Source organism: Pan paniscus, chromosome 6, assembly GCF_029289425.2.
Source record: "Pan paniscus chromosome 6, NHGRI_mPanPan1-v2.0_pri, whole genome shotgun sequence".
Classification (NCBI taxonomy): domain Eukaryota; kingdom Metazoa; phylum Chordata; class Mammalia; order Primates; family Hominidae; genus Pan; species Pan paniscus.
In genome coordinates, this window is record NC_073255.2 from 33,844,504 (window position 1) to 33,872,359 (window position 27,856).

General features: G+C 40.9%; 1 protein-coding gene across 7 annotated transcripts in view; it reads right to left on the reverse strand.

The window, feature by feature from the left end:
* The window catches only part of CPVL (carboxypeptidase vitellogenic like), a 189,739-nt gene that overhangs the window by 22,277 nt on the left and 139,606 nt on the right, over positions 1-27,856 (reverse strand). For all 7 annotated transcript variants that reach the window (XM_034963852.3, XM_055115811.2, XM_003807887.5 and 4 more), the window contains one exon: positions 16,552-16,734. In XM_034963852.3, the coding sequence (XP_034819743.1) occupies positions 16,552-16,734 (183 nt within the window). The remainder of the gene's footprint in view (positions 1-16,551; positions 16,735-27,856) is intronic.

Sequence of the window (27,856 nt, forward strand, 5' to 3'; positions counted from 1 at the left end):
CTCTAACAAACTATTTGCACCCCAAACTTTGCCTCAGTGCCTGCTTTTGGAGGACCTAACCTGTGACTTCAGAGAAGCTCTCTGGCTGGGAGGTGGGGTGTGGTTTGATTACTGTGTTCTGGTTTTCTGCCCACAGTCAGATTTCCATAAATGGACAGAGGAACTTTGCCCCTGTCTGGAAGATAGAGACAAAGAACCCATGAAAGAGGACATCCATCACTGTAGAAGGCGACCGCTGGTGGGGGAGATGAAGACTCTGTTTGCCGATTTCCTTCACAAAGCCAAAGCTTTTTGTTTTGTTTTGTTTTGTTTGAGACAGGGTCTTACTCTGACGCCCAGGCTGGGGTGCAGGGGCGTGATCATAGCTCACTGCAGCCTCGACCTCCTGGGCTCAAGTGATCCTCCCATCTCAGCTTCCCAAGTAGCTGGGACTACAGGCCTGCACCACCACACCTGGTTAATTCTTTTAATTTTTTTTTTTGTAGGGACAGAGTCTTACTATCTTGCCCACCCAGGCTAGTCTTGAACTCCTGGGCTCAAGCGATCCTCCCACCTCAACCTCCCAAAGTGTTGAGATTACAGTTGTGAGCCACCATGCCCAGCCAAAGCTAAAACATTTTTCCAGGGAATTAACTATATTTGATTATCATTGCCTTCAGCCTATTTAACAGTTATTTTCCTCCATTCAATATGTTTTTGAAAACTTCTCTTTCCCTCTCATCTAGTCAAATGCAAAAGTGACATTTTTTTGCTTGTTGCTTCCTCTGACCATGTCAATGTTATCAGGGACCTGCTGAAGACCTTTCTGGAACTGTTCCTTCAGAAACAATTCATAATGCTTCCTAAGCTGTTTAAAATTCTTAATAAAACACACAAAAAATGAATTGTCAGCAGTAATTCCAAGAAAGGCAGGTGGCTAGCTGTCTGTCATTCCTTCTGTGGACTATCTGAAAATGTTCAAATCCTAGCCTGATCGTCCACTCGAAGGACTAGAGTCATTCTTTCCTCCACATTCTAGTTGTGTGTAGTCAAGAAACAAACAAAAGTTAATGTGAGTTTTAGAAAAGCACAATTAGGAAGCTGTGGTCGTTACTGCTTTCTGCAGATGAACCATGCCTCCTCCATCCTCCTTTTAAGAACTCTTCTTTCCTTTAGGGAACAAGTATTCTATGGTGGTTAGCATGTGCTGCCAAATACTCTGTCCACCACCACCACACCACCGCCTTGCCACCATCACCACATACCCCAAGGGCAGTGGTATGGTTTGGATCTGTGTCCCCACCCAAATTGCTTGTCTAATGGTAATCCCCAATTTGGAGGTGGGGCCTGGTGGGAGGTGATTGGATCATGGGGCAGATTTCTCATGAATGGTGCTGTCCCCACCATGTCTACCTTGGTGCTGTCCTGGCAATAGTGAGTGAGTTCTCACGAGATCTTGTCATCTAAAGGTTTAAAGGTGTGTGGCATCTCCCCGGCTAGCTCTCGTCTGCTCCAGCTTTGCCCTCTGCCATAAGTGAAACTCCCTGAGGCCTCTTCAGAAGGAGATGCCGTCATGCTTCCCATACAGCCTGCAGAACTGTGAGCCAATTAAACCTCTTTTCTTAGATATTACCCTGTCTCAGGTATTTCCTTATAGCAGTACAAGAACAGACTAATACAGCGGGGCATGTAGCCTAGATCCGGCTACAGTTCATCCTTCCCCACTGCACTCACCTCACAGGTACTTAAAGACACTGTGGGGTGGTGGAAAGGTCAGAATTTGAATTTTCAAATCTCAGATACTATTACTGTTCAAAGCCTTAAGCAAGTTTTTCAGGTGAAGCTTCTGTTTCTTCAGTTATGAGTTAGTAAATAACATGACATAGTTTATAGGATAGCTACTGTGATTCCACAAAATTGTGGATTAAAAAAGTGTGTGGTAGACTGTGGCCTGAGAGCTCACAGATGCGGAATCATCGGTCGCCATCCTTATCATCTCTTTTGACCTTCCCATCACCCCTATGAAGTAACTGTTCTCACTCAAGAGTTTCCAGCATGGTGGCTCATGCCTGTAATTCCAGAACTTTGGGAGGCGAAGGCTGGTGGATCACCTGAGGTCAGGAGTTCCAGACCAGCTTGGCCAATATGGTGAAACCCTGTCTCTACTAAAAACACAAATATCAGCCAGATGTGGTGGTGGGGACCTGTAATCCCAGCTACTTGGGAGGCTGAGGCAGGAGAATCGCTTGAACCCAGGAGGTGGAGGTTACAGTGAGCCAAGATCATGCCACTGCACTCCAGCCTGGATGACAGAGTGAGACTCCATATCAAAAAAAAAAAAAAGTTTCCAGGACCAGTAACCAGCCCACAGCTAGCAAGCGGCAAAATGAAAGTTTAAACCAGGTTTGTCTAACTCCACCTTCTTCTCATGTCATAGACCCCCTCCAATTGGTGAGGGCTTTCCAGAACAGTCAAGCTTCAGGGTGGCGTGCTCCTTCCCTTTGGTTTCCCTAGATGTAACCTCTAGCTGAAGGTCTGATTCCTGTTGGAAACCAGGACATTTTGGGAGAAGCCCCTGAGCACAGTGTGGCAGACCACGGGCCTGAGGGCTCCATATACTAAACCCAGGTCAAGGTCAAGGTGCAAGTCTTGGTGCAGGGCTTGTGCTTTAGGGGGCTGAGGATGCCTACTAGGGCCATTGAGGAAGTGCCAGGGACGCCAGCATGCAGTGATCTTAAGTTGGTGGGGACACACAGTAAACACCATCTCTCAAACAGGGAATCAGTCCTCACAGCTTGGGCATTCCAAACCTCATTCCCCACGACCTCTATTTCAGGACTTCCAAACCAATATCAAGAAGGTGGACGTATTAAATAGATGGAGAATCTTCTTCCAATAAAGCTCCTTATATGACTTCCTATTTCTAGAGTTTCCTCACCCTGAATTCATCCTAAAGTTACCATTATAAACTTCCCAAAGAACAGCTTTTAAAATGTGCTTTCAAACCTCTGATGGCTCCCCACTGCTTAAACAATGGAACACACACTCCTTGTCTACTATCCAGGCCCGATGTTCCCATTCTGGTTTCTCTCCCACCTCTCACTCTCCAAGCTGCAGGCTATGAGCCAGACTATGCACTCTGCCCTGTGCCCTGCCCCATATTCTCTTATCCATGACACTGCCCACCATATTCTCTCTGCTCATTTTGGCCAATTTCAGCATGCATTCTTTTAATATCACAAGTTCCCCGATAAAGCCATAACTTTTCTTGACATTATATGAACCTGGCCTCACCACCAAATCTTAGTGCCTTTGTAAAAAACCCAATCGGCTGGGCGTGGTGGCTCACGCCTGTAATCCCAGCACTTTGGGAGGCCGAGGCAGGCGGATCACTTGAGGTCAGGAGTTTGAGACCAGCCTGGCCAACATGGTGAAACCCCATCTCCACTAAAAATATAAAATTAGCTGGGCATGATGGCGTGTGTCTGTAATCCCAGCTACTTGGGAGGCTGAGACAGGAGAATCACTTGCACCTGGGAGGTGGAGGTTGCAGTAAGCCAAGATCATGCCACTGCATTCCAGCCTGGGCAACACAGCAGGACTCCCTCTCAAAAAACAAAACAAAATGAAACAAAAAACCCCAATCTTCTCTCTGTCTATAGGAGGTGGTCACCTTGGGTGTGGATTCAGAGCTAACACTAGATGTGAAATACATTATTTCTCGGCCCTGCTTTAATTATGGTAGTCATGCATATAGGCTCCAATTTTAACTGTACCAGCATACTGCTGTGATTCCATTATTCCAGTAGTGGATATGCTTGTGAAGTAGAGAATCTCTGGGCTGTAAGCCAAGACTCTAACCTCAGCTCAGACATGAAATGGGTAGGATACTTCAGGGAAGTCACTTAACCTCTGGGTTTCAGTTTCCCTTCCCTGGAAAATGAGACCTAAAATTCATTCCAGCCATTAAATACAACCTAGCCGAGATAATCCATCTTGTAGTTTTGGAAGAAAATGGAATTGATATTGACAGTGAAAACATAAAATAAAAATAGTAAGGGCTCAAATTGCAATCAGGAAAATCAGCCTGTTGGAGATCATGCAAAACTCATGATTATAGAAGCTACACCCAGTAAGATTCGGTAAAAATGAAAACTGCTCAATGACTCAACATTTTTTCAATGTTTATATGAAAAATAATTTGTGTCAATAAAGATATTTTCAATAAAATAACGATGAAAAAAACAGAAGTGTTTTCTTTCTCCAGGACATTCAGCTTAATGACATTTATTCTAAAAAAAAAATCTTAAAGCAATTTGTCAGTATGGCTATTATTCCGATTAAAATTTTTAATCTTTTTTTTTTTTTTTTTTGAGACAGGGTCTCACTCTGTTGCCCAATCTGGAGTGCAGTGGCGCGATCTCAGCTCACCGCAACCTCTACCTCCCAAGTTCAAGCGATTCTCATGCCTCTGACTCCCGAGTAGCTGGGATTACAGGTGTGTGCCACCATGCCTGGCTAATTTTTGTATTTTTAGTAGAGATGAAGTTTCACCATGTTGGCCAGGCTGGTCTCGAACTCCTGGCCTCAAGTGATCCACCCACCTTAGCCTCCCAAAGTGCTCGGATTACAGGCGTCAGCAACCCTGCCCGGCCAAAGTTTTAAATTTCTTAATGTGGAGTCAAAACTTCCTTAGGGCTGGCATGTTAAGAATAAAATGTCCTACATTTCAAATGCAGTGACAATATCAACTCAGATAATGAACAGCAACTTTGATATTTGGAGAAAGGCACAGAAAGATCCCAAAAGGGTGGCCTTGAGAGCAATGGCCATGGGTTGTCAACAGACAAAGAGAAAACTCAACTTCTGGGACCCAGAGATAACACTTGTAAGGGTTTATGGTCAATGCCAGTGCAGAGGCTACCCATGACTTTGGTTATCATGTAGCCTGAGATTTACATTTTGTGTATATTTCTATCTCAGTGGCTAGAGATAGGTATATGGAGATATATATATATATATATATTTTTTTTTACATATCTATGTAAGCATAGAGAGCATTATGACATTTGCTGAAAGTCACTACACTATTCCACATTGCATTGCTGGCTAACTGAGCCCCTCTGGGCATTAATGAAATATAAATATTTCGGATCTTTGTTAGGTGATATCTTAGAAATAAGTTAGTCCAGACCTTGCATTTGACAGACAACTTCTAAATTTGACAGAAGCTCAGAAAGTCTGCTGCTCGGATTATATAACAGGGCAGTGTCCAATCCTTAAAATGGCACCAATACCAAAGACTTATTACCTTCTAGGTCAGAGCCAACAAGGAGGAACAAGAAGCACTCGCTCTTCATCGGATCTCTGAAGGCTGGTGGGAGCTGTGTTTGATTTCTCTGGGCATGGCTTGATGTGAATACACAGGGAAAATTGCTCCCTCTCTCGGTACCGTACTGCTCCCCTAGGAGAGCTGTCATTTCTTTAAGTGGACATTTTAGGTAACCATCCAGAGACAAGTCTACTTTGGTTTCAATTTTTTAAATTAAGAGCTGTAGTGTTTGGCAGAGAATGAGGTTGCTTTTTTGGCAGACACATACCCATGCTCTGTTTTGTGTGTCTAATGCTGAAAAGCAAGTCCATGGCTAAGGTCCGTTTTCTTCATTATCAAACGCTTGACACTTGGACAGTATTCTTAGATCCAAGCCTCACAGAGAATGCCTTTGTTCACACGGGAGTGCTTTTCCCTCCTCATAACCCTCATCTCCACAAACCACCCCAAACCAACGCTGAGGCACTAAGGGGGAAGGATCTTTGCCAACATTTTAAAATCACCTATACAAAATGCAGATCCCTTGCTGCGTGGTAAAACACTCACTATCACAAACATATGTGGGCCTTGCTTCTTTTGTTACTTGTTTTTTTGGCAGCCAGAGGAGTACCATTTCATCTCTAAATGTGTTTTGCATTCACAAGAAGAGTCAGCGGGTTGAGTGTGATATTTGCCACCAGTTTCTGACTGGCGGCCAATTCCTTTTACCACCTCTGTGGGACATGTCGCCCTGAAGCAGCAATCTGGCCTCCCAAGCTGGATGTTTTATGCAAAGAGCCAAGCAGGACACATGTGGGATGCCAGGCCTGGGAGCATTTCACAAGACTGGTTCAGGGGATATAAAATAACAGGTGGTGGAGGCAGCCATCATATAATCTTGAGGAGATCCTGTGTGTGCCTGGTGAGATGTTCATCACAAAGTAGTGTAGCAGATGGGGGGAGGTAACATGTCCACCACTCCCTGGCAGCTCAACATTCAAATATGCCCTTAATGGCCTGAATATTAATATTCCAACTTTCCCTTATATGTTGACTTTCAATAAACATATTTTCCTGAATCTTGACTATTACTATTTATAATTTTTTCTTTGTTATAGGTACTCTTGTAAGCAATCCAGGGTAATAATAATAAAAATAAAAATAGCAAAATTTACTATGAGCCAGGAATTGCTCTAAGCTTATTAACTTATCCAAACCCTCTCAACAGTCCTATAAGGATACCATAGTGGATGGCTTAAACAACAGGAATTTATTTCTCCCATTGGATGCATATTTTAGAAATAAAGGCTAAAAATTCATGTTGTTTTTAAAAAAACAATAGTAAGTCACACACAATGAAAAGAATAGCAGGAAGATAATAAGGATAAAGCACAAATTAATAAAAGAGAAAGCAAAAATATAATCAAGAAAAATAAAGATAAAAATTGGTTCTCTGAAAAGAATAAAATTGTTAAACCTCAGGCAAGAGAGGTGCTAATTACTAAAAACACCAGAGATCTTAAGAAACATTAAATCATATTAAGATGATGTTACAGGCCGAGCGTGGTGGCTCATACCTGTAATCCCAGCACTTTGGGAGGCCAAGGTGGGTGGATCACTTGAGGTCAGGAGTTCGAGAACAGCCTGGCCAACAAGGTGAAACCCTGTCTCTACTAAAAATACAAATAAATTAGCCAGGTGTGGTGGTACATGCCTGTAGTCCCAGCTACTTGGGAGGCTGAGATATGACCTCATGTCCTAGAAGGCGGAGGTTGTAGTGAGCCAAGATCATGCCTGGCAGACAGAGTGGGATTCTGTCTCAAGAAAAAAAAAAGATGATGTTATTAAGCAACTTTATGTCAATGAATCTGAAATTTTGGATGAAATAGACAAATTCCTGAAAAAAAATTACAGCCTATAAAAACTGACACATGAAGAAACAGAAAAGGTAAGTAATCCCATATCTACTTTAGAAATTGAATCTGCAATTGAAAACCCTCCGTTGGAGGGGCTTCAAGATGGCTGCCTGAGGCACCTGGCTGTCACCTCCTTCACGAAGAAGGACCAGAATGGCAAATAGATAATTAGATGTCAAATAGAACATCTAAAGAAAACAATGGAATTCAGCAGGAAAGTGACTGGGAACTTCTGAGGCACAGAAGGAAAGGGAAGTGAAGCAGCTAACCCAGCCAAGATCAACTCAGAGCCAGGGGAAACTCCCACTGTGGGTAAAAGGTAAATGAGAGATTCCCAGCAGTCAGCAGTCCATATTCCCACCACAGACTCCTATAATTTTAGCCACAGGAGAGCCCCTCAGCCCTCACAAGCCCTGAGACTAGTATAAAGAGATGCCTGGAGTCCATGTAATGACATTGTTCTACAGAAGATGTTCACACTGGGTCCCACACATCCCCTGAGATTCAAGCAGCTACGGCATGGTGCCATTTTGAGAGGCCGGCCCCCACCAGACTACATCACACCTTTGGGGCCCAATACCCACTACATATCTACATCCCCGAACCCCTGCAGACACCCCCCTACATCTACTCAAAGGTTTACAGCATCACAATACTGGCTGGAGCCAGCAGTGCAGATGCGTCCCCAAAACTTTAGCTCATGCAATGTCTTACGCCCCAAGGAATGGGTAGTGAAACACACTGGGGAGGCTGCCCTAGGGACAAAGGGAGCCAAAGCATGTACTCTCCAGAGCCTGAGAGCTGCCTGCCTGGGGCTGTTGCCACTGACAGCAAATCCTTACCCCCCAGCAGCAGGGCGGGTGCACACCTGCACATATCTTAACGGGGCCTGGGAACTGGCTCACCCAGGCACTGTCCAAGGACCTGAGGACAGGCCCATCTAGCCTGCCTCTTGGCCCAAGGGCACCATCCAAGGTCCTGGAGATCAACCTGGTCTGTTTGCCACCAGGAGACCTAAAAACAGGTCTGCCTGTCTGCCACCACCACCAGTACCCACACGCATCATCTGGGAACCAGGAGGTCGACCTACCACCCCCACTGCCACTGGTGCCCACATACATCATCAAAGTGCCTAAAGATACCCATTGCTACTACAACTGGCATCCTAGTGTGCCATTTGAGGGCCTGGGGATTGATCAACCACACACACTGCCACACGCATCACCCACATATGCCATCTACAGGCCTAAGCATAGGCCTGCCTCTGCACTGCCTTCACCTGTGCCCATGAACATTATCCAGGAGTCTAGGGATTGACCTACCCCACCCACTGCCACTGGCATGCATACATGCCTTCTACGGAGCTGAAAATGGGCCCACACAGGTTGCCAGTGCCTGTGCATGTTGTCTGGGGGCCTGGGAATTGATCAGCCCTGCCTACCACAGCCTTTGTATGCACACACCATTGAGGGGCCTGAGGACAGCTCCAGCTCACCTGGCCCCACCCTCACCAGTGCCTGTGGGCATTGTCCAGAGGCCTGGGAATATGCCTGCCCCGCACATCCACACCTGGGGGTGCTAAGGACAGGCCTCCCCAGCCTGCCAGTGCATATGCACATTATCCAGAGGCCTAGAGATCAATACACCTTTCCCGCCAATGCTGGAGCCCATGCATTCCTTCCAGGGACCTGAGGATGTCCACTCCCAGCCTGTTGCCATCACCTCCACGAGCACTCACCTGTATATGTACCACCTTGGGGCTGGGGGACTGGCCCACCAAGTTTGCTGCCATCAGTGCTAGTGCCCACTACTGCTATCGCCATTGGTGATGCCATGCACACTGCCCAGGAGTTCAGTGATCCACTTGTCAGCCTGGCCTACTGCTGCCACTGCCAGCACTTTAGCAAGTCACCTGGAAGCTTGTATTAGTCTGTTCTCATGCTGCTAATAAAGACATACCTGAGACTGGGTAATTTATAAAGGAAAGAGGTTTAATGGGCTCACAGTTCCACATGGCTGTGGCGGCGGGGGCTCACAAACATGATGGAAGGCAAAGGAGAAGCAAAGGCCCATCTTATAGGGCAGCAGGCAAGAGAGCTTGTGTGGAGGAACTCCTTTTATAAAACCATCAGATCTCACGAGACTTACTCACTATCACGAGAACAGCACAGGAAAGACCTGCTCCCATGATTCAATTACCTCCCACCGGGTCCCTTCCATGACATGTGGGGATTATGGGAGCTACAACTCAGGATGAGATTTGGGTAGGGACTCAGCCAAATAATATGAAGGCCCAAGGATCAGCCCACTCAGACCTGCTTCTACCAGTTTCCATGTATGCCACCTGGGAACCCAAGAAACAGCATACTGGTGCCAAAGAACTGGCCCACCTGGTGTCCCAATCCATAGCAAAACCTCACTACAGTGTCTACTAAAAACCACAGCCTAACCCACTGAGGAACTCAAAGATACCACTGACACTGATTATAGCTGAAGAAGTCATCTGAAGACTACATTACTGTGCCCACCCAAAATCAAAACCAAAGTGCCCTACACAACCAACCCTACAGACACATCTATTGGAAAACATCTTTCCTACAAAAGTCAATTCAAAAAATCAGAAGAAGGGACTGTTACACCAGATTCACAGATATCAATGTAAAAACAAACAAACATGAAAAAGCAAGGAAATGTGATATGTGTAAAAAAACAATAATTCCCTAGTGACAGATTTCAATGAAAAATAAATCTATGACATATCTGGGAAAGATTTCATAATAGTGTTATTAAAGAAGCTTAGCAAGATACAAGATAACACAGATAAATAATAGAAGGAAATCAGAAAAACAGTTCATAATCAGAATGAGAAATTCATCAAAGAGACTGATACATAAAGAAGAACCAATCAGAAATCCTGTAACTGAAGAATTCAATGAATGAAACAAAAAAATATAATCAAGAGCTTCAATAATAGAGATCAAGCAGAATACTTTTTGAACTAGAAGAAATGTCTTTTGAAATAACTCAGACAAAAAAGTACATATATATAAAGTTTAATAAAGAACAAAGAAAGCCTATATGACATATGGAACACCATAAAGCAGGCAACCAAATAGTCACATTTTGGGTGTTCCAGAAGAATAAGAGGTAAGCAAAGGCATAGAAAGCTTACTTAATGACATTATAGCCCAAAACTTCCGAAGTCTTGCAAGAGATATAGGCATCTAGAACAGGAAGCTCAAAAATCTCCAAATGGATTCAATCCAAAAATGTCTTCTCCAGGGCATATTATAGTTATACTGTCAAAAGTCAAAGACAAAGAAAGAATTCTAAAATTAGCAAGAGAAAATTGTCAAGGCACATATAAGGGAATCCCCATCAGACTAACAGTTTTCTCAGCAGAAACTTATAAGCCACGAGAAAATGAGATGGTATATTCAAAGTGCTGAAAGAACAAAACTGACAACCAAGATTACTATACCCACAAAGCCATCCTTCAAAAAAGAAGGAAAAAGAAAGTCTTTCCCAGACAAGCAAAAACTGAGGACATTCATTACCATTGGACTGGCCCTACAAGAAATGCTTAAGGCAGTCCTATAACTGGAAGTGAAAAGACGATACCTACCATCAAGAAAACATGAAAGTATAAACTCACTGGCTTCTCATAAATGAGAAAGAGAAAAGATTCAAATGTTACCACTACAGAAAACCATCAAACCACAATGATAAGCAATAAAAGAGGAAGAATGGAACAAAGGATATATAAAACAACCAGAAAACAATGAACAAAATGGCAGAAATAAGTTCTCACCTATCAATAATAACTTTGAATGTAAATGGATTAAATTCCCCATATAAAAGACATAAACCGGCTGAATGGATAAAAATAAAATATGATCTAACTATATGCTCCTGCGTTAGGCTATTCTGCATCATAATAAAAACATACCTGAGGCTGGGTAATTTATAAAGGAAAGAGGTTTAATTGGCTTACAATTCTGTAGGCTATACAAGTATGGCACCAACATTTGCTCAGCTTCTGATGAGGGCTTCAGAAAGCTTACAATTATGGCAGAAGGCAAAGTGGGTGCATGTGTTTCACATGACAAGAGCAGGAACAAGAGAGAGAGATGGAGGAGGTCCCAGACTCTGTTAAATACCAGGTCTCACATGAACTGAGTGAAAACTCACTTATCACCAAGGGACTGGTGCAAAGCCATTCATGAGGAATCTTCCCCATCACACAATCACCTCCCATCAGGCCCCATCTCCAATATTGGGAATCACATTTCAACTTGAGACTTGGAGGGGACAAACATCCAAACCATATCAGCTACCTGCAAGAAACTCACATCAGCTGCAAAGACACATATAGACTGAAAGTAAAGGAATAAACAATTATATTCCATGTAAACAGAAACCAAAAGTGAGAAGGAGTAGCTGTACTTAGATAAAACAGATTTCAAGATAAAAATTGTAAAAAAAAGTTTTCAATTTAGCAAGAGGATATAACCATCCCAATTATATTAAATATATGCAGCCAACACTGGAGCACCCAAATATATAAAGCAAATAGTATTGGATCTAAAGGGAGAGATAGGCTCCAATACAATCATAGTTGAGGACTTCAACAAACAGTCTCAGAATTGGCCATCATTTAGACAGAAAAATAAGAAAGAAACGTCAGATTTAAACTGCACTTTAGACAAAATGGAACTAACAGACATTTACAGAACATGTTATCCAACTGCTACATAATGTGTTTTTTTCTCATCAGCACAGGAAACATTCTCTAGGACAGATCATTTGTTATGCCATTAAACAAGTCTCAACAAATGTAAAATAATCAGAATCATATCAAGTATATTCTAAGACTACAATGGAATTAAACTAGAAATCAATACCAAGGAAAACTTTGGAAACTGTACAAATACATGAAAATTAAAAACATGCTCTTGAATGACCATTGAATCAATTAAGAAATCAAGAAGAAAATTTAAACATTTCTTGAAACAAATGAAAATGGAAATGCAAAATACCAAAACCTATAGGATATAGCAAAAGTAGTGCTAAGATGGAAGTTTATAGTAATAAATACCTACATCAAAAAAGTAGAAAGTGTTTAAATATACAACCTAAAGATGCATCTTTAAAAAACTAGAAAAGCAAGAACAAACCAAACCCATTATCTTTTGTTCTAAACCCAAAATTAGAACAAAAGAATAATAACAATCAGAGCAGAACTAAATGGAATAGAAACTAAAAAGAAATACAAAGGATCAATGAAATAAAAAAGCCTGTTTTTAAAAAAGATAAATAAAATCAATAAACTAGACTAGGCTATACTAATCAAGAAAAAGAGAGAGAAAACCCAAATAAATAAAATCAGAAATGGAAAAGGAGACATTACAATCGATACCACACAAATACAAAGGATCATCAGAGACTATTATGGACAAATTTAGCCTAACAAACTGGAAAACCTAGGGGAATGGATAAATTCCTGGACATATACAGCCTACCAAGATTGAACCAGGAAGATATAGAAAACTTGAACAGACCAATAAAGAATAATGAGATTGAATCAGTAATAAAAATTCTCCCAACAAAGGAAAGTCTAGACTGGATAACTTTTCTGCCAAATTCTACCAAACTTATATGAAAGAGCTAACACAAACTTTTCTCAAACTAATTCTTTAAAATTAAAGAGGCAATTCTTTCTAATTCATTCTACAAGGCTATCATCCTGATACCAAAACCAGACAAGGACACACACAAGAAGAAAACTACAGGCCAATCTCCCTAATGAATATAGATGTAAAAATCCTCAACAAAATACTAGCAAACAGAATCCAACAACACATCAAAAAGATAATACACCATAATCAAGTGGAATTTATCCCACAAATGCAAGGATGGTTCAACACATGCAAATCAATAAACATGATACATCACATCAACAGAATGAAAGACAAAAACCGTAAGTTCATCTCAATAGATTAAGAAAAACATCTGATAAAATCCAACATCCCTTCATGATAAAAACTGTCAACAAATCAGGCATAGAAGGAACATACCACAACATAATAAAGGCCATATACAACAAACATCATCATACTGAATAGGGAAAAGCTGAAAGCATTTCCTCTAAGAATTGGAACAAGACAAGAATGTCCCCTTTCACCACTCCTATTCAACATAGTACCAGAAGTCCTAGCCAGAGCAACTGGGTAAGAAAAAGAAACAAAAGGCATTCATACTGAAAAAGAGCAAGTCAAACTGTTTCTCTTTGCAGCTGACACGATCTTTTATACAGAAAAAACTAAAGACTCCACCAAAAAAATTTTAGAACCGATAAATGAATTCAGTAAAGTTGTAGGATACAAAATTAACATACAAAACTCACTAGCATTTCTATACACTAATAATGAACTAGCTAAAAAAGAAATCAAGAAAGCAATCCCATTTACAATAGCTACAAAAGAAATAAATAACCTTAAAATAGATTTAATCAAGGAGGTGAAAGATCTCTACAAGGAAAACTATAAAATGCTGATGTAAGAAGTTGAAGAGGACACAAACAAATGGAAGATATCTCATGCTCATGGATTGGAAAAATTAATATTGTTAAAATGATCATACTGAATAAAGCAATCTACAGGTTCAATGCATAACTATTAAAATACCAATGGCATTTGTCACAGAAATAAAAAAAGTTCTAAAATTCACATGGACCACAAAAGACCCCAAATAGTGAAAGCAATACTGAGCAAAAAGAACAAAGCTGGAGGCATCACACTACCTGATTTCAAAATATACTACAAAGCAATAACAACCAAAACAGCAAGGTATTAGTACAAAAACAGGCACATAGACCAATGGCACAGAATAGTAAACCCAGAAATAAATCCACGTATTTATAGCCAAATAATCTCTGACAAAGCTGACAAGAACATACACTGGGGAAAGGACACCCTCTTCAATGAATGGTGCTGGGTAAACTGGGATCCATATGCAGAAGAATGAAACTAAACCCCTATCTCTCACCATATACACATAGAATAAGCTCAAAAACTAAACCCCTATCTCTCACCATATCCATGTAAAATAAGCTCAACATGGATTAAAGACTTAAACATAAGACTCAAAATGATAAAACCACTAGAAGAAAACAGGGGAAACACTTTAGGACACTGGTGTAGGTAAAGCTTTTATGGCTAAGACCCCAAAAGCATAGGTGATAAAACCATAAACAGACAAATGGGTCTACATTAAACTAAAAAGTTTCTTCACAGCAAAGGGAACAATCAATAGAGTGAAGAGACAACCTGTAGAATAGGAGAAAATATCTGCCAACTATCCATCTGACCAAAGACTAATATCCAGAATATACAGGCAACTCAAGCAACTGAAGAGCACAAACCATAAATAATACCATTAAAAAGTGAGAAAAGGGCCAGGCGCGGTGGCTCAAGCCTGTAATCCCAGCACTTGGGGAGGCCGAGGTGGGCAGATCACGAGGTCAGGAGATTGAGACCATCCTGGCTAACACGGTGAAACCCCATCTCTACTAAAAATACAAAAACGTAGCCAGGTGTGGTGGCAGGCGCCTGTAGTCCCAGCTACTCGGAAGGCTGAGGCAGGAGAATGGCGCGAACCGGGGTGGTGGAGCTTGCAGTGAGCCGAGAGATCCCGCCATGGCACTCCAGCCTGGGCAACAGAGCAAGACTCTGTCTCAAAAAAAAAAAAAAAGTGAGAAAAGGATCTTAATAGACATTTCTCAAAAGAAGACATACAGGTGCCCAACAGGTATATGGAAAAATCTCAACATCACTAATCATCAGGGAAATGCAAATTAAAACCACAATGAGGTATCATCTCATCGGAGTTATAATGGCTATTACCAAAAAGACAAAAAATAACAGATGCTGATGAGGATGCAGAGAAAATGAACTCATACACTATTGGTAGGAATGTAAATTAGTACAGCCATTATAGAAAACAATATGGAGGTTTCTAAAAAAAACTACAAATAGAATTACCACATGCTGCAGCAATTCCACTACTTGATATTTTTCTAAAGGAAAAGAAATCAGTATATTAAAGGAATATCTGCACCCCATGTTTATTATAGTACTATTCACAATAGCCATGATATGGAATCACCCTAAGTGTCCATCAACAGATGAATGGATTTTAAAAATGTGGCATATATACACAATGGAATATTACTAAGCCATAAAAAAGAATGAAATCCTATCACTTGCAGTGACATGGATGGAACTGGAAGTCGTTATGTTAAAGGAAATAAGCCAGGCAAAGAAAGACAAATATCGTATGTTCTCACTCATATGTGGGAGCGTAAAAAGTTAATTTCATGGAGGTAGAGAATAGAATGATAGTTACCAGAGGCTGGGAAGTGGGGATGGGTGGGAAGACGAAGAGAGATTGGTTAAGGGGTGCAGACAGTTAGATAGAAGGAATAAATTCTAGTGCTCAATAGCACAGTAGGGTGACTATAGTTAAGAACGATATATTGTATATTTCAAAATAGCTAGAAGAGATTTGAAATGTTCCCAATATAATGAAATGATACATGTTTGAGGTGATGGATATCCTAAATACCCTGATTTGGTCATTAACATTAAATACATGTATCAAAATATTACATGTATTCTATAAAGATGTATACTTACATATCGACAACAACAACAAAACCCTTCCCTCAAACAAATCTCCAAGCCCAGATGGCTTCACCAGTGAATTCTCCTAACACTTAAAGATACCGTTTCCAACAACAGAAAGAGGAAACACTTCCCAACTTATTTTATGAGGCCAATATAACCATGATTCCAACACCTGAAGAGGACATTACAAGAAAGGAAGATGATGAGAGTAACATCTGACCCCGCAGCGGAAGTTGCACTAGGGTATCAGCTAGAGAGATTTTGTCCTGAGGCTCCACATGTAATATAAAAATGTGATCATACATTTGCCAGAGGAGATTGTGTTGAAACTTCCTTTTATAATTTGCCAAGTTCTCTCCCCAAATAGACTGCAATTCTCTCATTAATGATTTGCCTCTTTGGACTGAGCACTGTCTTTTTAATGAATTGTCTCCTTACCTCTTGAACAATGCCTAAACTTTTGTCTGGTTTTATATTTAGTCCTATGTATGTCTGAACTCAGACCACTCTTCTCTGTGGAAAGTAGGGCCACAGAAGACACACACTGGCTGTTGTATGGCTTTGCTTAAGGTCGGCCATGTCTCATTGCTATTCAGGCTTTATTTTCAATCCCGCTCTCCCATTCCCACAACCTGCCTGCTCCCAAGCATCTTCCTACCTGATGGAAGTCACCCACTTGCCGGATGTAACCAGCCACTTCATTGTCAGATTTAAAGATCTTCCAAACTTTTTTTTCTGCTTTCTTGTATTCCTGGGATCCTTTCCAGTCCATGCCCATCAAGGAGCGCTCTGTCAGGGCAGCTGCCACGATGATGTCCAGTTGGCCATTGTAGATCAGAACCTGAAATGAAATCAAGCCATCAGCAAATGCAAGATTCAGGAGGTGAAGCTCATGAATCGAGCTAGGTATAAATAGTGAGCCAGCGAGAGAGAAAAAGACAGGAATCTCTCTGAGATTTTCTTCTAGTTAGCCATAAACAACAACAATCTGAAATAAACTCAAGCCTTGTCTCTACCACTGCATTCTTCATAGTAATCTGCATAAAGGCCTCTCTTGGTTGCAAAAACATTTGTGTTGTATTACTCAGTGATACATATATACAGGTTTTACTTGGATTTATGGCTACGTTAAGAAGGAAGACTGTGGTTACATTTTAGTGGAACTAAGGAATACTACCCCCTAGGATTTTCATGAAGCCTGCATTTCATTAACTTCAACTCCAGGCAGTGCAGTCGCTGGCAAGCTGAGCTTTCTCTTGGGTATTGCTAATCCATATTGTTCTCCTCTCCTACATTGATTTCAGTAGCAAGTATAATTTTTTTGCAGCAGCAGACAGAGAGATTCAGGTGCCTCAAATTTGTTTCTTATTGGAAGCAACTATGCCTGCCATGCCACTTGCAAAACTTCCTTTTTAAAAATATGATAGCTGCTTGTCAACAGTGAGGAATGTTCTTTCTTCCTAGAATACAATTTTTTGTATGTGTCAAACTGATGGTTATCATAGGAAAAACAACACTGAGGTAACTCTTTTCATTAATCCTAAAACAATTTTCAATTTGCTTGAAAAAAGAATTCAGATAATTCCCAATTCTGATAAAGTTGTAGAACTAATGGGGACAGTATAAAATGGCTCTTCTTTTCAGAAAATCAGTAGCCAATTTTCTGCCCCCAAACTTAAAAATGTTGAAATTCCTTGTCCTAGTAATTTCAACTTGTAGAATATATTCTAGGAAAACAGGTCCAAAGAAATTTTTAAAAATTATATATATTCATTGAGTCTTATAATGAAAAACTCAAACACAATCCAGAAGTCCTATAATTGAGTAGGTAAATGCACAACAGTATAAGAATTCTATAGGATATTATAAGACCATTTAAAATGTTTCATTGAACCATGATGCAATGTGGGAAATGCTTATCACATAATGTTAAGTATGAAAGCAGAAAGTCAAGTATAATGTATATCACAATTATAACTATAAAAATCAATGTACATATTCACATATATGGAATACAAAGTTTGAAAAATGTTAATATTTAGATGGTGGAAATCTGAGTAATATACTCTCCTTTTTTTCTACTCTTACGCTACTTTTATGCAACTAACATATTAATTATCATAAAGTATTGCCACTCCACCTCCAACAAAGAGGTCGGCCTCAACTCCATGCTACCTTTGATCTATTTGAAGGCTCTGATTTGGCCCGAGTGGAGACCTTTGGTTGAATCCTCAAATTGGATATAAAATATTTCACTGCATAAGTTTCTGTCTTTCCCTTTATGGTGCGGGCTTCTTAAAAGGCTCAAACATAATTAAAAAGCCCAGGACTTTTACACACTCCAAATCCTCAAGCAGCAGTGGGACAGCAGTCAGACTAAGATGAAAGAGCCCTGGGCCCCCACTGCAGGAACACGGGGCCTTTCATGTTACTCAGTCACCATCACCACCCCCACTCTCCTAAGAAGAAACCCACAGGAAAATCCTGATAGATTTAAAGCCTGTTAAAAAAATTCAACTGAACTCCAGTAATAAAATATTTGCATTGTTTATATAGAGAAATTACCTCAAAGACCTTGAGTACTCATGGCCTCTGCAAAACCTCCTATAGTTGTTTTGGCCAACAGTATGGAAACAATTATATATGATTAGTACCAGTGAACAAGACTTAATTACTTCACCATTCTACGAAGACCTGATTATAGCTGATTAGCAAAGATCATCCAGCATAAAGTGATTCTTCTTCTAGAATTCAGTGTAAAAGATGCTGATCAATCAGCAAATTCATAGTTCCATTTAGTTTTACTCTCCATGGCCACTACAGGCAGCTTGCATCTCTCATGTGTCTCCCACAGCTTTCTTTACTGACAATCATTACTATATTTTGAAATCAATGTGATGTTTTTCTCATCCTTAAGGGACAATAGCAAAGTCCCCATGTTACAGCAAAAACACATTTATATGTACAGCATTATATTACATGTTGAACTGACATGGAATGAGGACCATCCCTGAGTTGTTAGTCAAGACTTATCTTGTTAGTCAAGACTTATCATAACAAGAGCACCAACTCTCTGGACCAAGAAACAGTGAAGAGCTGAATTGCACAATCTCGCACAGGCAATGTGTAGAAGGTCTACTTTTGGGTACAAATGGAAATCCTTCCTTTGCAAAGCAAGGAAACCATTTTGTATTTCTGAAGGGCACATAAGTCAAATGCAACAAAAAAGAAATCAGAATAATGATCATGAGAAGTGATTTCAAAGGCAGGCCAGCATTAAATATAAGAATTCCAGAGCTCTTATTTTCACCTAAATGTCACATTTACTCTCATGAGCCCCTATAGGAATATCCCAGTTAGGTGCCTCTAGGCTGGGTGAGTGGATGAGATAGCCTAGGACCCAGTGGCTGAGCATGAGAAGCAGGTGGGCATGGCACAGGGGTGGTCCTGAAGCCCAAGGGCACACGCTGGCTACCCACATCCTGATAGAAAAGTTCCAGGCAGGAACTTAGCTCTGACAAGGACAGGTTGGCCAAATATGTCTACACACTCATCCCACTTCTCCCCCGGTAGGGTGACCAACTGTCCCAGTTTGCCCTGGACAGGAGTTGCCCAGCAAGACATTCAGTGCTAAAACTGGGACACTCTGGAGCAAACCTACCCCTGAGGCTTGCTGGTATTTTAAGCAACAAGGTCTAAAGACAGAAGGGAGGAGACAGAGATGAATGCAGCTTTTAGCTACACTTCCCTTGTCAATAGTGATTGGAACAAAACAAGGAACAAGGAAAGAGCTGGTTGGAGTTGGTCTCCAGCGACGTACTAGGCAGCGCCCTGAACGTGCATTTCCTCACTTTCCTTTCTGGTCAGCTGTAGGCCTCTGGTAAGGGAGCAAAGCCACTGCTTTTAGAGACTTCTTTTACTCCTTAGAGTGCTGGCTGCTTAGCTTAGTGAAATTGATGGTTATGCAATGTCACAGAAAAATGCTTATCTTATGAAAAAAATCAATGAAAAACTGAGACTTCACTTGTTTGTACTCTAATTATCACATATTTAAAAATGCTTCAAACCTGGGGAAAGAACAAATCAAAATACAGTTATTTGAGCTATGGTTGATTTATTTTAGATTGGCTATCTTCTAGGTTTCTGTTTTGTTTTGTTTTTGGCAAATGTGGTTACAATCCTTTTTAAAAAAATTTTTTAAGAGACAGTCTCACTATGTTCCCCTAAGCTGGAGTGCAATGGCACAATCTTGGCTCACTGCAACCTCCAACTGCTGGACTCAAGCCATCCTCCCATCTCAGCCTCCCGAGTAGCTGGGACTACAGGTGCATGCCACTACACCCAGCTAATTTTTTTGTATATTTTGTAGAGACGGGGTTTCGCCATGTTGCCCAGGCTGGTCTTGAACTCCTGGGCTCAAGCAATCTGCCCACCTCAGCTTCCTTCCCAAAATGCTGGGATTACAGGTATGATCCACCGCACCTGGCCATAGAATGCTTTTTATTTATTGATTTATTTTTCTTCAACTTTTAAGTTCAGGGGTATATGTGCAGGTTTGTTACATAGGTAAATGTGTGCCATGGTGGTTTGCTGTACAGATCATCTCATCACCTAGGTATTAAGCCCAGCATCCATTACCTCCTTCCCCCTGCACCCTCCTGACAGGCCCCAGTATGTGTTGTTCCCCCCATGTGTCCATGTGTTCTCATCGGTTTTTACAAAATAATTCTTTAAAAAGTTTAATTAATTAATTAATTTAGAGACCAGGTTATGAGACTGGCTATTTTTCGTATTTTTGGTAGAGACAGGGTATCACCATGTTGCCAAGGCTGCTCTCAAACTTCTGGGCTCAAGTGATCTACCTGCCTCCTAAAGTGCTGGGATTACAGGCATGAGCCACTGCACCCAGCCTAGAATGCTTTTATAATGAAAAAAAGAAAAAAAAAAAAAAGAACAATAATGCTATGAGGTTGGATACCTCAGTTTGGCAAAAGATGAGTCTTTTGGAGAAATAATTTGTAAGAATTCAAATACTACCATACCAGCTCTCATTTTTTTTTTCATGACAACTAGGTAAAAAGCTTAATTTTAATTCATAGACAGTCTTTAAAAACTCATTCCAGAATTCAAGCCTTTCCAAGAGATGGCATTTGGTGACTTGGACCACAAGCATCTTTTTTCTTCCTCTTTGTCAAAAGACAGAGATGAGAAAAGCATTTTTATTATTATTAGTTCTTTCTTGCTTTTCAACCTGCTTTCATGTACATAGAGCTTTATTCTTGTACTGCTTCACAAGGTCAGGAACAGAAGTGTTCCACTGTCTGCCTCCACTTTACTGTTATGGAAACTGTGATACTGTGAGGCAACAGAATGAGTCCTAGATCCCGACTTCCACCCTTCTACCTAAAATTTTTCCTTAAGAAAAGAGCTAAAGTTCCTTCAAACCAACAAGCATTTATTGACTCCCTGCAGCTAACCATTTAGTGCTACCAAAAGCTGCTGGAAACTGAGTTAGTTGCATATGAGACACAGTTCACATCTCCGGTTCAGAAACAATCTTGCTCTGTTTGTCCGGCCCTGGTGACATCTCTTAGTCACCTCTCACTTTGGCTCTATGGACAGGATGTGTGTGAGGGCATTACTCACAGTTGGTGGGGAGTGGCCTTGCTAAATCGCTGTGAAATACCAGCAGTGCCTTAAAAACAGGAGCTCCCCGAGTGCGTGCTACATCCCCAGGCCTTGCACAGTGCCTGGTACCCCATAAAACCGATGGACATTTATAGGGTATGGATTCTGCTCTTTAATGGTTTCATGTGGTGCTGTATAGTGATCATCTGCTGCTTTTGCATGCCCAGGTCCACTCTCCCTTCTGGAAACTGTACTTTGGGTCACCCACAACTTCAGTGGATACAGCCCTGGTGGGAGTTGTCAATCACAGTGTCCTGCCTCCTCTGGCAAAGGATGAGCACATTACCTAAGTAAAGGCACTCAAATGCTCTTTCCCTGGAATTGGAATCATGGGCAGAGGACACAGAGTTCATTGACAAATCTACTCATTAGTTTTGCTTCCTAGATCCCTAGAATTTTCCCCAATCTGCTGTCTTTCTTCATCCCACTTCTTCAGTTTTCCCATGAATTCTAAGACCTATCCTGTCTTCCAATCAATTCCATTCATGCTTCAAGTAAGCAGAGTTATTTCTGTCACTGAAACCATGAAATCCAAACTCATACACCTTCGGACCAGTGCAGTGCATGCCAACATAACTGGAACTCGTAGACATGTGGGTGAACTTCCAAGAGCTTCAGCCCCTTTTCTGGACATGAGGATGCGACGAACTATACAGAATTGTAACGAGAACTAATGAGACCATGTACACAAAGTTCCCAGCACAGTGCCTGACACAGAATAAGAGGTCAGTGAGTATTAGGTCCCCCTCCTTCTCAAGCAAGTTGATCATCTGATAATGATTGGAGAGACTCGACACAGCACTTCTTCTAAATAAACCTTCAGAATATAGGGATGGTCTTTCTGTGTCAAATACTTGGTTGTCAATCTCACTCTTTCAGAAAAAGGCCGACTGTAGGAAGAAATCCAGCCAGGATGAACCTGAACTCTGTATATATTCAAGCTCTCGAAATAATAACACACCCTTGACTACTAATTTTGCATGCATTGGCCACTGCATCTCAGTCTTTTCTTGAAAGTTAGAGCCATAAATTCATGTATTACTCTTTTAAAGGAACTTCTAATTCTGAAGCCTGGAATTCAAAATCACATGGAATTCCCCCACACTTAAATGCTAGAAAAGTGTGGTAAAGACTATGGCTTTTAAAAGGAAGTTTTTGAGTAATAATAAGACTCTCTTGTTGTTTTTCTTATTATGTTCCAGGAACTGTGCTAAGCATTTTACAGCATTCTCAGAAGGCAGGTGTTATTTATCCCATTTTAGGCACAAGGAGGCAGAGGTGTAAGGAGGTAAGTCAGTGTACCATGATCCCCCAACAGGTGACTGAAATTCAAGTTCAGATCGACCTGAGCCCAAACTGTGTGCTTCTAAGTGCTCTTCCACATTGCCTCACTACTGTCTAAGGTCACTAACCTCCATAAGAACACATTGAACAGGTGCTTTATTCTATATTTGTAATTCCACAAGCAAGTGGCAAACCTAAAGTGTGACTCTTTGACATTAAGGATATATGTTTATAGTTATGTGCATAAACTCTATGGCTGGGTTTGAATCTGACCCCTGCCACTAACTGGCAGTATTATCTTAATTGAGTTAGCCCATCTAGAGCTCAGTTTTTTCATCTGCACAATGGGTATAAGAAAAGTGGCCAGGCGTGGTGGCTCACACCTATAATCCCAGCACTTTGGGAGGCCGAGGTGGGCGGATCACAAGGTCAGGAGATGGAGACCATCCTGGCTAACACGGTGAAACCCCGTCTCTACTAAAATAAATACAAAAAAAAAAAAAAATTAGCCGGGCATGGTGGTGGGCGCCTGTAGTCCCAGCTACTTGGGAGGCTGAGGCAGGAGAATGGAGTGAACCTGGGAGGCGGAGCTTGCAGTGAGCTGCGATCGCACCACTGCACTCCAGCCTGGGTGACAGAGCGAGACTCCATCTCAAAAAAAAAAAAAGAAAAGAAAAGAAAAGCACATATGAATCGGGAGTATTTATGAAACATGATGCATGTGAAGCATGATAAAGTACACAATGGTACAATAATTTCCAAATGAAATGTTACCTATGGATTAGAATTGTGACTTAGGATGGAGGAGTTAGAACTCCATAAATAACTGCACCACGCATGCCACTGACTGGACAGAACTAACAGCAGAAGCTTATAAACGTAGCCGACACTTTCAGACAGAAGTCTTGACCTCTGGCCCTGCCTCAGCCCCGCAAGACCTGTGCTCACTGAGTGATCTTGGATATGTCATCTACTCACTCTGAGCTTTAATTTTCTCCTCTAAAAAGTGGAAATAGCTACATCCCACAGCTGTCAGGAGGGCAAATAGGATACCAAACCTAAAGATTTCCTATAACTTGAAGAGCAGGTTTTACCAATGTTTTTATTGCTCTTTATCGAGGATAAACTAAAAAATAAATTCCTATACTGGAGTGCAGAGGTCTTAAGTTGGCTGTGTGAGGCTTGCATTCAGCATGCAGATGTATTTGGTTAGTCCAAATGGTGTTGTTGTAACTGTTTTTCCATTTAGATGCCAGTGTTATGGACCAAATGTTTGTATCCTCCCAAAACTCAAATGTGGAAAACCTAACAGCCAAAGTGATGGTGTTAGGAGATGGGGCCTTTGGAGGGTGATTAGGGGATAAGAGCAGAGCCCTCATGAATGGAATTAGTGCCCCTACAAAAGAGACCTCAGAGAGCTATTACTCTTTCCACCATGTGAGGATACAAAAAGAGGTCAGTAGTCTGCAACCCAGGAGAAGATCCTCACCAGAACCGATCATGCTGGAAATCTCATCTCAGATTTCCAGCTTCCAGAACTGTAAGAAACAATTTTTTCTTGTTTTTAAGCCCTTAGTCTATGTTACTATGTTACAGCAGCCTGAACTAAGACAGTCAGCATTTAAATATTCGGAGATCTGACCATGCTGGGCCTGTATTTCCTCTCAGCCACAATGAGCTAACACTTTGCGGAGCTGTAACCCTGAGGCACACCCCCACCCCTGCCCTGGTATCCTCACACATACAGGCACAGGGTGGTTGTCATTTATTCAATGCTTATGCTACTGTTTTTCTTAGAAGAGAAAAATATTCTCTGTATCCATACCTCTGTCATGGGTGAAAAAGAAAGATCAGTAGGTCTCAATCCAACACTATCCATTTATTTCACTTCCTTCCTGGATTTGCAGGTGGTTAAGTGTTCCCTCCATCTGAAATGGAAGGGAAGTGGCCTTTTGTCTGAGTTGGAGAAGAGGGCATGCTCACTTGTGTATGTAGTGTGTTTTGTTTGTTTTTTAGTTTACTCATATGAGATCTCTGCCTATTCAACAGACACGTTTATGGAGAGACTAAGGACTAAGTACCATGGGAACAGGTATGGAAAGCTGTGACCCCTGTCTTCCAAATGCTTCAGATTTTTTTTTTAACTTTTCAAAGCAGTGAATACTCAGAAAAGGAAAGGGAAATTTATGCTTTCATTCTTTAAGTTTTCCTTAGAAGAGGGGCCAACAAAAGTCAGTTTCACTTAAACCTTTCTAAAATGCTAGTCCTTTTAACAATTCAAATCATAAATTGAATTTCAGGTTCTAGATGCACATAAATCAGCAGTTTATTCATGAGTTTAACTCTCTCAGCAAGAAAACCTTCTCCTAGTAAAGACCTAATGAACAGAATCAGATGAGAATTAACCCTTATTTTAAGTAGAGTATGCCTCTGAGGGGTAAATAATTTAAGGCAGATATAAAGCAACCGTTTTAGCCAAAGATACCTGCAGAAGAGTACGTTTACAGACACCTAGAAAGATTCCACACTCTATAAGCACAGATTTTCACTTAAAATTTAAGTCAGGCGGTGCCATGATGATAATCAGAGGTGAAAAAAGAACTCTGTGCTTTTAATACAGCCTGAGAGATTAGAGACAGAAATGTATATAAGTGTGCATTTTAGTTTATTTTCATTGTTGCTAGCATGAAAGGCTAAGACTGAAAATAAATCATGTGAGGTCCACTTACTGTTCTAAACTTTATCCATTTTTTGTTGTGGTTAAAAAAAAAAAGCACACATGTTACTGACAGAGAACACAAAACTTTTCTCTTTATTCCCTGCTTACAGCTCTTACTTATTAGGAAAATTACAGAAATACCATAGAAGGAGGCTTTGGTATCTCAGCACAACAGGAAAGCAAATTGTGCTTTTGTGAGAAGGATGGATTTTTGTTGTTGCATTTTTAGACGAAAGATTTATGCTTATATTCTGGTCCATTTACAATATATCATAATACTTTGCAGACAAAGTTATGCTTTTTTCCCAATGATCTAGTGACCTTAATCTCTAACATTCTGTGGTTTCCTGTTTGGGGAAATGATTGAACAGCAGCCTAAGCTATTCCAGGCTGCACAGCATTCCCAGTTGGCCTCTATCTGTCTTAGTTTTGAATGTTCTCCTGTTCACTAATCCAAAAAAAAAAATTCTTTTTTAAGGGAATTTTCCCTACAGATGCTAAATCAATGAAACTCCTGCAAATCAGCCCTCCAAACTTCCTCTTCTGGCTGCTTTACTTATCATTCTTCTATTACAAACTCTAATGTGGCCAGGAGTTCTTTTGGACTGAAGCAATTAGCATGTCCCACCAGTGCCTTCCCCCTAAGCAGAAAAGAATTAATTTCACTATTATCCAGCTCAACAAACAATAATTCCCATGGGTTTCCCAAAAGCTCAGCTGCAGAAGAAAACTTTAATTCAGCTGAGGAGTATAACATTTAAGAAATGTCCCTGACTGGGGGCAGACTTGTTATCTGTCCATGGATAATGCGTTGACCTCAGCTGTCCATCACTCTCACTGTTGGCCATACTTATTCCTGGTAATTGTGCAGAGTCTTAGGGATGTAATACTCAGGAGGCCTGAGTCCCCAAGGCCTGCTTGAAGAAGACTGGTAGAAAAATTGAATGAAACAGTAGTCATTTCTGCAACCAAGTTGTTCTTAAAAAGAGACATATTTTGCTTTCACGTTTTAAGGAAAAGGGAAGACAAGAGAGTAAGTGAACTTAGAATAAACAGCCCCATGTGCCTCCCATCCCCCTACCAGCTGGTTTTGTCAAGATGAATAAAGAAGAATGGAAGTGGAACAGCAAGTTTGAGTCAGTGTCCAGCGATTATATAAATAATGTCTTTTGGCCAAAAAAAATTATTCCTGCTTTCTTGCACCTTAACTCTAAATTATTTTGCTGCTTTTAGTGGGGAACAACAAAGCCAACTTGAAAAGGGTCCAGAAAGCCATCATTCTGATGCAATGATCTTTGGAAAAAAGCTCCCTACCTAGAACAGCACACTTAAACGACTTTTAAGAATGATCCAGAATAATTCTTGTCCTCTTGCTTGAATATAAAAGTCCTGGGGCCCCTTCTAGTCAGTCCTTTACTCTGCTTCTTGTTTCAGGGTCTGCTCTCATGGCTGCTTTCTGATCCCCTTGCCTCTCAAGAATCTCCTCTGACCATGATCAATAACTGGATTTTTTTTTTTTTTTTTTTTTTGAGACAGGGTCTTGCTCTGTCACCCAGGCTGGAGTGCAGTGGTGCGATCTCAGCTCACTGCAACTTCTGCCTCCCGGGTTTACACCTGGCTAATTTTTGTATTGTTTGGTAGAGACAAGGTTTCACCATGTTTCCCAGGCTGGTCTTGAACACCTGACCTCAAGTGATCCACCCGCCTTGGCCTCCCAAAGTGCTGGGATTACAGGCATGAGCCACCGCGCCTGGCCCAATAACTGAATTTTAATAAACTGACTGTCCCAGGAGCAAGCTCACCCACTCCCACAGACAAATCTCTCCAGAGGAGGAATGTACCCCTGCCTGTCAGAAGGTCAGCTTCAAGGTCACACCTAAGGGTCATCTCCAAAGACTGCAATGTGCTTGACAAAGTTATTACCCTACTAGGAGGTGGGTCAAGGAGCCAATTTCTTTCTTTCTCCACATCATTAAATATATTTAATTAACAAACACACATTTGCATACAACCCAACCAATAAGAAATGGCCCTGCAAGAGCAAAGAAAAAAATGCTTTAATTTATAGACAGTAATGCTTTAATTTATAGACAGTTAAATCTATGGTATCGACCTACATTCTTCAATAAAGTGTATTATAAGCACTTAAAATGTGGCTAGTCAAAATTGTTATGTGCATCTAAGATACACACAGGATTCTGAAGACTCAGTACAAAGAAAAGAATGTAAAATATTTCAATAATTTCTTAGTATCAATTAAAATTAATATGAT